Source organism: Drosophila nasuta, chromosome 2R, assembly GCF_023558535.2.
Source record: "Drosophila nasuta strain 15112-1781.00 chromosome 2R, ASM2355853v1, whole genome shotgun sequence".
NCBI lineage: Eukaryota > Metazoa > Arthropoda > Insecta > Diptera > Drosophilidae > Drosophila > Drosophila nasuta.
The window spans coordinates 486,778-501,618 of NC_083456.1; the positions used below are offsets into that span (position 1 = coordinate 486,778).

The 14,841-nt window shown below is 31.8% G+C and overlaps 2 protein-coding genes across 5 annotated transcripts; one reads left to right on the forward strand and one right to left on the reverse strand.

Annotated features, from left to right (window-relative positions):
• Positions 1–1,333: 1,333 nt before the first annotated feature.
• LOC132787595 (YTH domain-containing family protein) lies at positions 1,334–12,286 on the forward strand. 4 transcript variants are annotated; one of them, XM_060794744.1, is made up of 10 exons: positions 1,334–1,465; positions 1,525–1,571; positions 1,870–1,888; positions 3,017–3,115; positions 3,178–3,285; positions 8,727–8,771; positions 9,012–9,112; positions 10,389–10,541; positions 10,607–11,244; positions 11,303–12,286. In XM_060794744.1, exons 2-10 carry the CDS (start codon positions 1,554–1,556, stop codon positions 12,249–12,251), a joined length of 2,130 nt encoding a protein of 709 aa, XP_060650727.1. In that variant the 5' UTR covers positions 1,334–1,465; positions 1,525–1,553; the 3' UTR covers positions 12,252–12,286. The 4 variants fall into 4 exon arrangements, with proteins under 4 accessions (XP_060650727.1, XP_060650728.1, XP_060650730.1 ...); XM_060794745.1 differs by having other exon boundaries at positions 1,335–1,465; positions 3,020–3,115; XM_060794747.1 differs by lacking the exon at positions 8,727–8,771 and having other exon boundaries at positions 1,335–1,465.
• LOC132787596 (purine nucleoside phosphorylase) lies at positions 3,594–5,143 on the reverse strand. The gene is made up of 2 exons (XM_060794749.1): positions 4,221–5,143; positions 3,594–4,164 (listed from the first exon to the last, which is right to left on the reverse strand). Exons 1-2 carry the CDS (start codon positions 5,034–5,036, stop codon positions 4,126–4,128), a joined length of 855 nt encoding a protein of 284 aa, XP_060650732.1. The 5' UTR covers positions 5,037–5,143; the 3' UTR covers positions 3,594–4,125.
• Positions 12,287–14,841: the final 2,555 nt, after the last annotated feature.

Consider the following 14,841-nt stretch of genomic DNA (forward strand, 5'->3'; position numbering starts at 1 on the left):
TTATAAATTCTGAGTACGTTCGTTTTAACTTAAGAACTTTCGCTAAGCGTTTTTAATCGACAAAGACCGTCGTTTCAAAACTTCAAAGGAATCACCAAGATGGGAAGGATCCGATTCCATCTTACTTCAAAACGACTAGACCACAAGCCTTGAACTTCCTTTTGACACCACAGATTGACAATAGTCTTCTGATGAAACTATTCATTAGGAATATACCGCTTCGAGACGATCTAAAATAGGAATCTGCTGGATGAACATTAACAAGTATCTTCGCGTACTACGGTCTAACTTTCGACTTTGCTACTTTAGAATATTTTCTTCACTTTAGACGTCGATTCAACAATGTCAGGCAAGATGATGCACAAGTCGTCTTTACGCAGATGCACTACGTAAGCAAGTTTCTCAGTCATAAAAATAAAAATTAACTTTAATTAGAATTTTAAATAATCCATTAGACTGGCCGCCACACACATTATTGTAGTTACAAATTTTGGTGATTTAAAGGTTTTCAAATTTGTTTAGCGTTTGTTTCAAAAAAAGCAAATAGAAAGAATAGAATAAAAATAAAATGAAATCGGCAGAGGAAAAAAATATGTTTTAAGAAAATAGCCGATACAAGTAAGTAAGGCAAATTAATGAATAATAAATTAAATATAAAATGTATACTTATTGAATGGAATCAAATTTCTAATTTTCGTTGTCTTTTTTCTGCATGAGTTTTTTTACTTTTGTGCCCCTGAACAAATGTTTTTCCGCTCAACTTCTTATAAAAACAAAGAAGCTACAGTTGAGGGTGCTCGACATTGAAATACCCGCTACCGCTCATATATCGCAATAATACTAAAAGTATACTAAAGGCTGTATAGGGTATATAGCACTATATTCAGAATACATACAACATGTATATCATTGAGTGCAAAATATACCAGATTGTCAGCCTAAACAAGCAATACCCCATTGTGGTAGATTTTTTTAAATATGTAACTTCGTAAACTTTTATCTATTCTCAAATTTTTAGAAATTTAAAATTCTATAGGTATTATTGTATGTACCATAAATCATCGCTCTACGCTTGGTATTCGATTTTTGTCCATTTGCTGGAACGGAGGTGGGCGTGCAAACAATTGAAATAAACAAATACGATTTAACGCATCTGGGAACACCGCTTTATGTAAATTAATATATAAATATGTACACATATGTATATAACGCATATGTTAAATTGTTCATAAGTTTAAAAATGGATTTTATATGCATGGGTGGCAACCCTCTTTCGATAAACCAACGGCGTTTAAAAAAATGATGGCTTCGCATAGGACAAATGCTATATCAAATTGTATGGGTCTGTGTAATTTACACATTTAAGTGTAGTGTGCAGTTCTACATGTCAAAAACGCGTATTTTAATTTATTAAAACACTTTCAATTGCAATACTTAACCTGTTCATTAATTAATTATTTTTTTGGTGAGATAATTAATTCTAGCTTAGCGATTGTGATTTTATATGTATTTTACTGTTTTTAGCACACAAAGAAAGCTGAATTCGGCAGCAAATGTCAGGCGTGGATCAGGTAATGGCATTTTGGTATACATACATATGTGTATGTACATATTTACAGATATTCTTACATATGTATGTATATTTGTAGAATATGTGCATGTACATAACATATGTATATGTATATACGTGAATGTTTTTGTCAATATAACTTAATCAACTCAAAAATTTATTGAAGTAATGTGTATTAAACAATTTAATAATTAAATATTTATACATACATGCATTTATATGTAATTACATGATAGGTGTACTCACAATTATTGATATTTTTACTGTGCTAATTTAACAATTGCATCTTTTTCTTTCAGAAATTATCAGGAACTGCAGGTATACTCATAAATATTCAATGTCTTTATTTTTCAAAATCTCTTGGATAAATGTGCATATGTATTTGTGTGTGTGTATGATGATATATCTTTACATTACCGTAATTAATAAATACGTATAAATTGCATAAAATTAAGCATAAAACAATACATGTGGTCTCACAATATTTAAAAGGTAGTAGGAATATTTCTTCTTACATACGATTTAACTCTTCTAGATTGCACCAACTGGATAGCTGGTGTTATTGCCGAACCCTTTTCTGAAAAATAAAAGTTTTCATAAACCACAAAATAGATTTTACAGGCAGACTATTAAAATAGTTTAAAAAATTGCATAATCATCACATATTAACTATTGAAGGCTGGTCTCAAATATTTTATATAATCTTCCGAGTCTGACTTAACTCTTAATTTGTTGTGTAAACCTTCTAGGACTATAGCTTCAAGTTGCAAATAAATAAATTTAACTGAATGTGACTAAGTTTATACTGCGGTTTAGTGTAGTATTAAAGTGCAACTGTAAAAGTTTTTCATATAACAGTCAACTTATGCCATTAAACCGTAAGCCTGTAAAAGTGAGGATTTTTATTAATCAGTTCTATATGAACCAATTTTCCCCGTCTTAATGTCAAAAGTTTTAGCATAAAGGTTACTCCTAGGATACTGGAACCAAAGTTTGAAGTTTTATTGTTGAAACTATTAATAACTAATTACACATAACCTGAAAAGCTTTTGGTGTAAAAAAAATATTGGTTTTTTGTTTTATCATAAGCTATTTTTCTATTTAAGGACAATGCTAACTATTCCAACATCTCTCCAGATTCCAAGAATCATTTAAAGGGTCAGGGTAACACTATAAAGTAAAAGTATACAAATTTGTCAACAATAATTAAGGATCATTTAGAAATATAAAAGATTTTCTTCTCATATCCGAAGTTATTTAGATCAAAAGCTTCAGGCCAAGTCTTATGTCGTTATACAAAATTGTGTTGCTTTTAAAATTGTAGTCAACTAAATATAAGTGAATATCAGAGCTTTGGTATTCTAATGGTCTATTCTATTATTTTAGTGGTATTTAATACTGTTTTATTTTCTCCATTATTATTATTTATTAATATATAAACGGAAGTAGTAAAATCTGTTGGAGAGCGCACTATACCATGGAGCCAACAAGTTGATGAGGCATCGTATGAAAACTTATCTTCTCCAGCCAATGATGATAACTCTGGTATTTTCTATTAAAATAAATAATATAAATTATTTAATTAAATCTATTTCGCATTAAATCAGGTAATCAAAGCTCAATGCAATTCCAATTTCCGCCATTCAATGTGAAAGAAAATAATATTACATCATTAAGCCACACAGGAAAAGGACGTAAAACATCTCACAATAATGGTAAGTAAGACTGAAATAATTTAGGTTTAAGCAAGGCAACTCGAAGAATTGAATGAAATGTGAGCTCGAATTAAGTATTATTAGTCGCGGCTTCTAAATCGAGAAAGAGCACAAATAAAGTTCTCGTGAAAAAGTGAGAAATATCACAGAAAACACTTATACTAATATTTCACTTCAGGATGTCTACTTTCTTTTTGATTTTGGAATCTTTTGAATTTTGTCAGTGGTGTTGGCTAAAATATAACATTATTTTTGACATTTTTATATTTTAATATTATAATAACAACAATACAGCGATGCCACAGAAATCAGTTCAACTCGAATTTTATTTCAAGGAGCCACAGACACTTTTTTTCAACAATAAATAGACAATTTTTTATGTAATTTCTTGTTTAATTTGTGAAAAACTATAATACATGCTTTATTTTTTTTTTGGTTATTAAAATTAGCAATTTAATAAATCACCAATTAAATCACTTTCATCCAGAGACGTAGACAGTAGTTTCAAGCCGATTTTCATTTACGGAGTCCACTTTTTTGTATCCGAGTTCCGAATGATAAATTTTTGAAGCAAATGTATTGAATTCAGTTATATTGCTACATATTTTTCATTTCAAAGATAGACAGTATTCTTACTATTAGAATTTTTAATCAATTAAATTTAACTCAGCTCGATTTGATTACATAATTAAGTAGCTGATATATTTTTGCAAACGGCTGCTTCGTTGCCATCAATCATTTTTGGCACAAATGAATATATAAAAAAAATCTCCAGCAATAAATTGTTGATCAAATTGAGAATAGCCTTTATTGCTGTATTTATTAAGTTGTAATATTATTTTACTGATTTCGATTTGAAAAGTTACTACAAACTAACATCTGTAATAAGTATACAATAATAAATAAAAGTTTCCTCAAAATTACAATTAACTGACCTTTGCTTTTAATATCTCCTCTGACCAGTTCTCTTGGGAAATGCCTTTAATAGTATTAATTAGAATATTTTGAATTTTGTCTAACTTCTTCTTAAATGCATATATTATTTCATGAGTATTTGCTACTTGCTGGTTAACACACCAGCATTCTTTGTTAGTTACAAAACAGAAAGATGCATATAGAATTCCTGCTTCCTTAGCTAGTGCAGCTTCGGGACATAACGTCATGCTAAGAAGATCAGCCCCCCAGCTTCTAAATAAATTGTTTTCAGCAATTGTAGAATAACGCGGTCCTTCTAAAGTGATTACGGTTCCCTTTGAATGTGTCGCAATCTCCAGCAGATTTGCCGCTCTTACTAGCTGATTTCTTGTTCGTTCACAGAATACAGGGTACATTGGCAAATGACAAACACCAAAAGGGCTACCCACAGCACCATCATAAAATGTTTGTTCCCGTTTTGTAGTATTATCAATAATATCATGTGGAACTACAACATCGCCTTGATGAATATAATCACGTAGCGAACTAACAGTGTTCGTTGCCAAGATATGAGTACATCCCAACTTACGCATAGCCCAAATATTAGCCCTATAATTAACGTTAGATGGCATTATATCGTGAAGACGACCACTTCTTGAAAGCAGTGCACATTTGACATTTTCAATATCTCCCTCAATAATAATGTCTGAAGGCTTTCCAAATGGTGTACATACAGCACATTCTTTTCTATCATTTAATGCCAAAGGAGTATCTAGACCAGATTCGCCAATAATACCAATTTTTACTTCTTTAGAATCAGTAAGTGGCTCTCCCATTGTCCTTCCTACCAGAAAATTAATATTTTAAACAATTTCCAAAAAATTAATTTCAATTGTTGATTTTCTGAATCTAAATGATATTTTCATTTGTTTCGTCATGGCATGTTTGGATTACATTTGTATATTATAAAATAACACTTCTGTTAAACTCTGGTCTATCGTGGTAACATATACAACTTTGACAAAAGTTTGTTCAAATAACAAATATTTGAATAAGGTTATTAATTTTATATTCAAATTAAATATTAAGGTTTCTTTATTAATACCATTAATATGCGAAATCTTGAATTGGCTTAAAACCGAGTGTGTATATACCGAATATTCACGAAAAACAAGAGCGATACCACTAGACACCAGTTGAAAAGATCATACTTTTTATACCCCCTACCCATAGGGTAAAAGGGCGATACCACTAGACACCAGTTGAAAAGATCATACTTTTTATACCCCCTACCCATAGGGTAAAAGGGTATTATAACTTTGTGCCGGCAGGAAATGTATGTAACAGGTAGAAGGAGGCATCTCCGACCATATAAAGTATATATATTCTTGATCAGCGTCAACAGCCGAGACGATCTAGCCATGTCCGTCTCTGTGTCTGTCCGTCCGTCCGTATGAAACACTGAATGTCAGAGACTATAAGAGATAGAGCTATAATTTTTTTTCGACAGCATTTGTTATGTTTGCACGCAGATCACCCCCCGCCCACTTCCACTTCCGCAAATCAAAAAAATCGAATAGCAAGCGTAATTTTAAAGCTAGAGTTTTGGTATATACAATAATAACTACAGTAGCTATGATTCCGGAAAATTTGGTTGCGATCAGACAAAAATTGTCGAAGTTATTAAAGAAATACTTTTGTATGGGCAAAAACTTACTAGGGGTCTTAGTTGCTTTGGCTAATAATCTGGTATATTGTGCCGTCTATGGTATATTTTGAATGCGGTACTATATCGATATACCAAATATACCATTTGTTACAATTTTTAGTATTTTTGTAGTATATTTGGTATATTTTGAGAAAAAAAACCGCAAAATATATTTCAATTATTCAAAATGGGTAGCGGGTATCTCGCAATCGAGTACACTCGACTGTAGCTTTCTTACTTGTTACTTTTCCACACAGCCGCAACTCATACTAACATAATTAAACATTTATGTATATTTAATAATCCTCCAACGCTGCTTTCATAAATATTCTTTAATTCTTTGTTATAAAAACATTCATGTTGCACCGGTCTGCATCTTTTAAATGTCCCCCAATAATCGAAAAGTACGCTTGACCTCTCCTGAAGATCCCTATCATCCTACATTGAAAGTGTTGATGGATTTTCCTACAACAGTGGCAAGTTCAGTCTCATCAAGGTCACCGTTCCGCGATCTAATTTTATTGTCCACAATAAATATCTTGTGAGTTGTGAGCGGCAAATTCGTCGAGATCCGAGATCTTTTAACTTTGTCAATAAATGCGTGGTTCGTCAACACTTCCAACAACCATGTTTTTTGATGGAAATACAGCTGATACAAGTCAGTCCATATCTGAATTGTTTGCTGATATCGAACAACTTATACACCTCAAAACGTTAAATTGGTATTGCCGTATCCTTATAAGATAAATGGCTCAAATTGTTTTCTGGAACTCATAATTTCCAATACTTCAATATTAAATATTTTAAATAGTACAAATCCTACTTTTCCCTCAGGGTCTGATAAAGTTACAGCATTTGTGCTTTGGCATTTTGGTGAAACTTTTTTAAAGTCTTTACATAATCTATTTGTTGCTAAAAAATAAATAACATACAATTACAATATTTGTTTACTTCTATTTGTATACCTGCTATCCATGGGGAAATATAAAGTATATATATTCTTGATCAGCGTCAACAACCGAGAGGATCTAGCCATGTCCGTCTGTCCGTATGAACATCTAGATTTCAGAGACCATAAGAGATAGCTATAATTTCGACAGGTTTTGTTATGTTTGCACGCAGATCAAAATTTTTGATGATCTTGCTACATACGATAATAACTACAGTCTTTATGATTTCTTAAAGTTTAGTTGCGATCTGATAAAAAAATGTAGAAGTTATTAAAGAAAATCTTTTGTATAGGGAATACGCCCACTTTGCTTTGGCTGACAATCTGGTATATTTCGAATGTGGTACTGTATCAATATACTTAAAAATAACCTTGGGTCTTGTATTTGGAGTCCCAAATATAAGGTTAATCAAGATAGATTAGAATTCATCCAAAAACAATGTTGCTCTTCGCCAGCCCTTCGTGCTCTGAACTGAGATTCCAATTCCGCCTTATCGTAGTAGACACTTATTGTCAATCTTCGATCGTAGAACCATGCTTGAAGCAATGTTAATTAATTGTGAAATCGATTCCTATTAATTGATTAGCCAAACTAGTTTCAGGTTTCCTATTAGAAACACTAGAAATTTCTTACTCATTTCCCTTCGGCATTGTAGTGAAAATTATGCCATACATAACCCTTTCCGCTCTTAGCTCACAATATAATAATTTTGATCCTACCACCTTGTCTATTTCTTTTCTTCGTATTATTATCTTATCGCACTTTTCTAGCTTTTCATTTTTAATATACATATATATACAAATAATACAAAATACATAAAAATATAATCAAGATCTAAAAATGCACATACATTATCTGAAAAAATGATTTATATTCATGAAAAGTTACTGCGAATACGGAAAGTCAATATTCTGCGATTTTATTAAAATCTGTTTTAGAATTTGAACTTTGAATGCGTGTTGTAAGGGACATAAATATCCGATGCTACTATTTTTTTCTGATTTATTAGTACAAATTTATTTATATTAAAAAAGTCAATTATGCAGCAATATTTGTTCTAGTAGTCCTAGTTTGTAATGGCTATTCGTGATAAAAGAAATTAAGAAACTGAAAGAAACATTGGTAGGATTTTTTGTTATTTTTCAAAATTTTTTTTGTGTAATATGCCATTAAATTATTTTATCAAATCGAAGGCTCGAAATAAGTCTTCCCACTTTCCTTGTAATTTAATGTAATGTGAAAAATGTAATGATGCACGTCTTATCATTGAAAAGATAAATAATAAATTATTTTTAAAAATCTGGTTAAAAAGTACATAAGCAATGCGAATATTGGTGTAGCATGTTTAGAGGAAGCATGTTGACAACCATTTACTAAAAGATTGTCCCGAAAATAAACTCGTTGTATGGGTCTCTCACGAGTGCATTTTTTTGAAAATCAGTTTGATATTAGTAGTAGTAGACAGTAGTTTTTTTACTATTATTTGTTGTTGTTGTCAGAAGACTGAGAACACCACTTATTACTATTATTAATAAAAAAAAATTTAAATAAAATAAAAATAATAGAAAAAACTATATGTTGGCAATGTTTTTTATGCCTAAAACTTATCAATGATTTTCATTGCTTTACGCATACTTATAAAATGATTTTAAGAAAAATAAAACAAAAAGGGCATCCGCTGAAAAGATACGAAATTGTTTTGGAAAATTATACAACGGCTTAGAATGCTACTAAGAGGTTTGCCGGTTTAATATTGATCTGCTAAAGAAGATTTTACTGTAATGCAATATTAGAGATTAAAGTAAAAATTCATTCGAGTTCGTGACGTATGTGTGATTTCAATCTAACAATTAGAATTTTAATTTCAGCGAAGACCGGATGCATAGATTGTATTGTGTGGTTCCAAGTATACAGTTAAGAGTTTAAGAAAATATTAACCAATATAGAAATTAAAATTGTGAACATCATCATTATTAGATGAAAATATACGATTTGCTCTTATACTTGCAAATGGGTTCACAATATAATATATATATTTTTTCATTTTTACAGTGAATATTCCAAAACTTAACTTTATCTCCTTGAGCTTATTTAGTAATTACCTTAAATATTATTAATAAGAAAAATAATATAAAATACCTATTTCTTTGCAGACACAAAGCTGAAATATGGAAATCCAAGCAGTTTTAATAATTCAAAGAGAGAAAATCAACAAATAAATGCATGGAATTCAAGACGTTTTTTTGCAGAAAAGGTAGTGAAATTTTACATAAAAACTGTCGCTTGAATTCCACTATTACTTACTAGATACTCTTATAAATACAGAAGGGTATTATAACTTTTGAGCTCGCAGGAAATGTATGTAACAGGCAAAAGAAGCCATCTCCAACCCTTTAAATTATATATAATCTTGATCAGTGCCACAGCCCAGACGATATATCCTGTCCGTATGAATCATTGGATCTCAAACACTAGAGCTATAATTTTTCGACAACACTTGTTGGTCACTTGTAGGTCAAGTTTGCTTTAAATTCTTACCATTTCCGCCCGCAGAAACCTATAAAAATCAATTTTTAGTACATACAATCATTACAGTATTCAAGATTTCAGGAATATTTGATAACGATCAGAAAAAAATTGTATAATTTATTTAATAAATACTTTCGTATTTCGAAAAAAACGCCTACAGCAAACGGGTTTTAGATGCTTTTGACTGACAATCTGACGGAATTTGTTTCGTGCGACCGTCTTTACAGTAAAAAAAACAAACTAAAACAATTTTAAAAATAAGTGAAGGGGTTTTTTTCCAAGACCATTCTTAGCTCTCATTAAAGTACTTATCTAGAGCTATAAGAATAACCTTTTTTTATTTTTATTCTATGGTATATTTTGAAACTTTCGATATACTAAATATAGCTTTCAGTGTATTTTAGTATTTTTGCGGTGTATTTTCGGTAGAATATGGCATAATTGAAACCAGTCTATTCACGTCGACTCTAGCTTGTTTAATAATTAATGTATGATAATTGAATGTATGATTAAGTAATAAGGCTTCATTGGAGAGGGATCGACCAAAAGATACTACTTTATATATTTTACAAATTTCATAAAGTTAAATTTATTGTGAGCACATTTTTTTATTCCGTATGACAGTGGCCTTTTTATTAATACAGAAATTATGTCCATAAAGCAAATCCAGGAATTATAGAAGATCAATCAGATTGGCTAATTGCTTTGGTTAGATTGATAACTTTCACATGTCTGTAAATCCCAATTGGTATAAGTCACATTCGAATTGAAGTTAATATTGGAATTGAATCTGCTTTTAGCTTTATATGGAGCGGGCAAAGCATGAGCATATTTCTAGATTTACATAGCTCCTAAAGCCACTTCATAAAACAAATTTTTTTTTATAAATCATTTTAAAAATCAAAACAAGCCGCTGCTTGGCTTTGTCAACTGCCTAGTTTTTATACATATTATTAATTTCGCTCTGCCTCTTATTTATATTTATATATATGTATATGTAGATTAATGAAAATGGCGATGATCAATCAATCAGTCAGTTCGACACACGTACCAGGGAATCTGTCCATGAAGTTAAGGCACACGCCGCCATCACTGTCCCGAAGAAGATGACATGGGCTTCAATTGCTTCACAGCCAGCTAAACTTACTTCAAAAGTATGCATATTTTTTTTTTATTCCAAAATATTCATTATTTTTATTTTCCTTTTTTGCATATACAGACAACATTTGCCAGTTCCATCAATAAAAAAAAAGGTCCGGGTATGCCACCGCCACCAATGGTACCGGGCAAGCATAATTTAGATGTTAATGTGTGGGACTTGCCCGACAGTAATCCTCCACCTCCTTTACCATCCCCGCCGATACCCATTGAATTAACCAGTTCGGATATTCATTTTTCTGCATCGACTAAAGAAGAATCCACACAATCTGTTGGCGGACGATCTGAAAAAGATGACCGTTTTGAGGTTGGACCTAGCAACATCAATGTGTGTAGCACAAAATCGTCAACAATAGGACAATCTCGCAAAAATTGGGCACCCCTTCAGCAACAACAAGCTACCGATGCACGTCAGACTAGTGGTGCATCAGCGCAGCCAATTCGACGGATTGTAGCTACAAGTACTCATAATCGATATTCAGATCGTAGGGGAAACTTCACTGGTCATCATCGACATGATTTTGAGAAAAACATTAAGCATGAATATAATGATGAAAGTAATCCAAGAGCTGCGGCGCCGAATACGCCGAATATAATAGAAGAAGTGGTTGCTGATCCGCAAATATTATTGGATGAATTAAAGGACAAAAACAATTATAATCCAACTGAAATTGATTTAGATAAAGCATCCACTGCACGGTAATTACATTTTTTTTTTATAAATCTACAAATAATTTATAAATTTTTTTTTTTTTAGCTTTTTTGTTATAAAATCATATTCTGAAGATGATATTCATCGTAGTATAAAGTATGAGATCTGGTGCTCTACAGATCATGGTAATAAGCGATTGGATGACGCTTTTAAAGAACGATACAAAGAAGGCGGTAATATTTTGCTTTTCTTTTCGGTAAATAGCTCAGGTCACTTTTGTGGTATGGCTCAAATGATGACATCGGTAGATTATAATTCCACATCCAGCGTTTGGTCTCAAGACAAATGGAGGGGAAAGTTTAAAGTAAAATGGATATATGTCAAGGATGTGCCTAATGGAAAGCTGCGGCACATTCGTCTTGAAAATAATGACAATAAGCCAGTGACATATTCAAGAGATACACAAGAGGTGCAAAACGCAAAGGGCATTGAAGTTCTACAAATATTACACTCATATAAGCACACAACATCCATATTTGATGACTTTTCCCATTACGAAAAAAAACAAGAAGAGGAAGTCTCATCGAAGCGTCCAATAGTTCACTCAACCGATGTCATTAATCAATCTCAATTGTCAATTAATCGTCATTTCAATCGACAACAAATCGATGACAGAGAAAGGGAGCGAAATGTCCGCAGCGACTCTCGTAGCTTAGCTATGACTACAACACAAAAAAATTCATTTAACGGAGGTAATAATTTTCGCGATCGCAATTCTATTCATAAAAGTACTACTGGACCCAGTGGCTTCAGCTCAAGCTACAGTGACTATCGAAGAGGATTCGAGAGGGAAAATGTGCAGAATGATAGGGAAAATTTATTTGAATTACGTCAACATGGATCAAACAGAAAGGACGACCATTTACATAGCTATTCAACTAAATCAAGGCTAAATAAACGGGAATATAATACTGAACAAATGAAAACTGATGTGCGTGTGAGATCTGAGCTATCATCATCAAGGGATTTGCCTAAAGTCTGTATTAATCCTTGAACCATAGATACATATGAAGTAATTTATATATATATATATATATATATATATATATATATATATATATTATATATATATATATATATTTCTGGTAATCAAATTTGCGTTGCAAAACATTAAAACAATGTAGAATGCAAAACAATGTCTATTTGTGACTGAGATGCGGTAAAAATAATTTAATGAATGATGTTGACTGAAGGTCATCGTAATATTGTAACATTCGCTGATTTTTTGTTTAAGACTTTCTTAACGATTGTGTATATGCAGTAATTTATAGAGGTAGAATTAAGATGAAAATAAAGCCAACAACCGGTAAATTAGAATTAACAAAATTGATATAATAAAAATTTTATGTAATTTATTATATTTATATAAAATGATTGACGCTTTATTTGAACGGTTCAACACACCTAAAGATAAAGGTTTTCTTGATTCATTCCTTAAAACTTTAGTGCTAATATTAAACTAATATTCATCTATGTATGTGAAGTGTAAACTGCGTAATTAAAGTTACCGTTCTTATTATACCCATTGTTGCCTCAATCTCCACTGCACTGAAATCAATTTATATAATAGTATATACAAGAAATATTAATGTCCTAAAAATAAATTATTTGATAACCTATTTTTCTAAATTGAAAAATCGGTTGGAAAATCCCCTTGTGACTTGTGACAGTACCCATTGATACCAGGAATATTTGTGATCACCCCAAAACTGTACTTCTTATCAATATTAACAGTTTAATCATTGTGGACTGACCATTATTCTTCACATTCTTCCCAGAATAAATTGAATTATTAAATATATTACAGTAAAAAACAAAAATATAAATTCTATTGTGAATCTATATCAAAAAAGTAAGAAAGCTACAAATGACTGTGAGATACCCGCTACCCATTTTGAATAAAAGCAACATATTGCGGTATTATTCTCCAAATATACCAAAATACTATAAAATTACGAATTGTCTATTTGGTATATTGATATGGTGCTATACTCAAGATATAATATGTAGTGCAAAATATACCAGATTGTCAGCCACAGCAACTAAGACAACTAGTAAGTAGGCGTTTTTCCCATACAAAAGTATTTCTTTAATAACTTCGACAATTTTTATCTGATCGCAACCAAATTTTCAGGAATCGTGAAGTCGTCTAAAGTTATTATATAATATATACCAAAATTTCACACTATGCAGATGCAGAAGTGAGCGTGGCAAACATAAATTCTGTCGAAAAAAAAATTGGTAAATCTCTTATATTCTAGATCGTCTAGATCTCGATCGTCGTGGCTAGATCGTCTCGGCTGTTGACGCTGATCAAGAATATACATATATACTTTAAAGGGTCGGAGATGCCTCTCTATGCCTGTTACATACATTTCCTGCCGGAATAAAGTTATAATATCCTTCTACCCTATGGATAGCGCGTAGCGGTAGTAAGACAGAAGGTGCGATAGTAACTTTTTCATTATTGATTTATTTATTTATTTTTTTGGAAGTTGACGTACTAATGGCAGTACCATCAAGTGACCAGCGATACCAAGCACGGGCTTGTTGACACGCCGACAAAACAAAATAAATTTGTGAACAGCATGCATTAATCGAAAACCGCGAAAAAATATTAAAAGACGCTGGACAGCTATTTAAGTTAACTTAAAATATGTTAGGATATATGTATAAGATGAAAAACAATTAAATACTCGATAAATATGCTAATAATGTTTTGAGCAGAGGAATAGATTTACCTTAGCAAACTACGTTATTGAGATTATTATAATTCACACAAGGAATACAGATGGCAAGCAAATTTAGTAGTTTTACGTGAAATGAGAAGAGGAGGAAAATTCCTAGTGATCATGACCGGAACCGCAAAACTAAATTGACTTAACAGCTCCAAAGAGTCTATTTCACCATTAATTAGTCTCTGTATGAAAACAGCACCTTGCATAGTTCTACGGTCAGAAAGGGAAGGACGATTTAGTAACAAAAGTCTACTGCGATAAGGTGGTAATCTGATATTATTGGTCCAACTTAAACTAAGAAGAGAAAATATCAAAAATTGTTTCTGTACCGACTCAATCCTATCTTGATAAACCCTATACTGGGGATTTCAGACTAGAGATACATACTCAAGGATAGGACGAACCAGTGAGACGTACAAAGTTTTAGTAGTGTAGGGATCGTTGAATTTTTTCGACCAGCGTTTTATAAATCCTAGTACATCCCTGGCCCTATTTACAACAGACAGAATTTGTTTATCAAATTTTAGTTTTGCATCAAGCAGAACTCCTAAGTCATTCACAAACTCAATTCGCTCTAGAGGACTATCATATAAAACATAGTTGTTTATCTGGGAAGAACCCCTACAGAAGGTCATAAACTTACATTTATTGCAATTGAGATGTAACATATTTACTCTACACCAAGATTCAAGACGATTAATGTGACATTGCAACAGCGAGCGCGCAAGACTATCATTAAATGTCAGGCAAAGCTTAACGTCATCGGCGTACATAAGTACACGGGAATGCTCAATAACAGAAGGAAGATCATTTATGAACAAAGTGAACAATAGCGGACCCAAATGA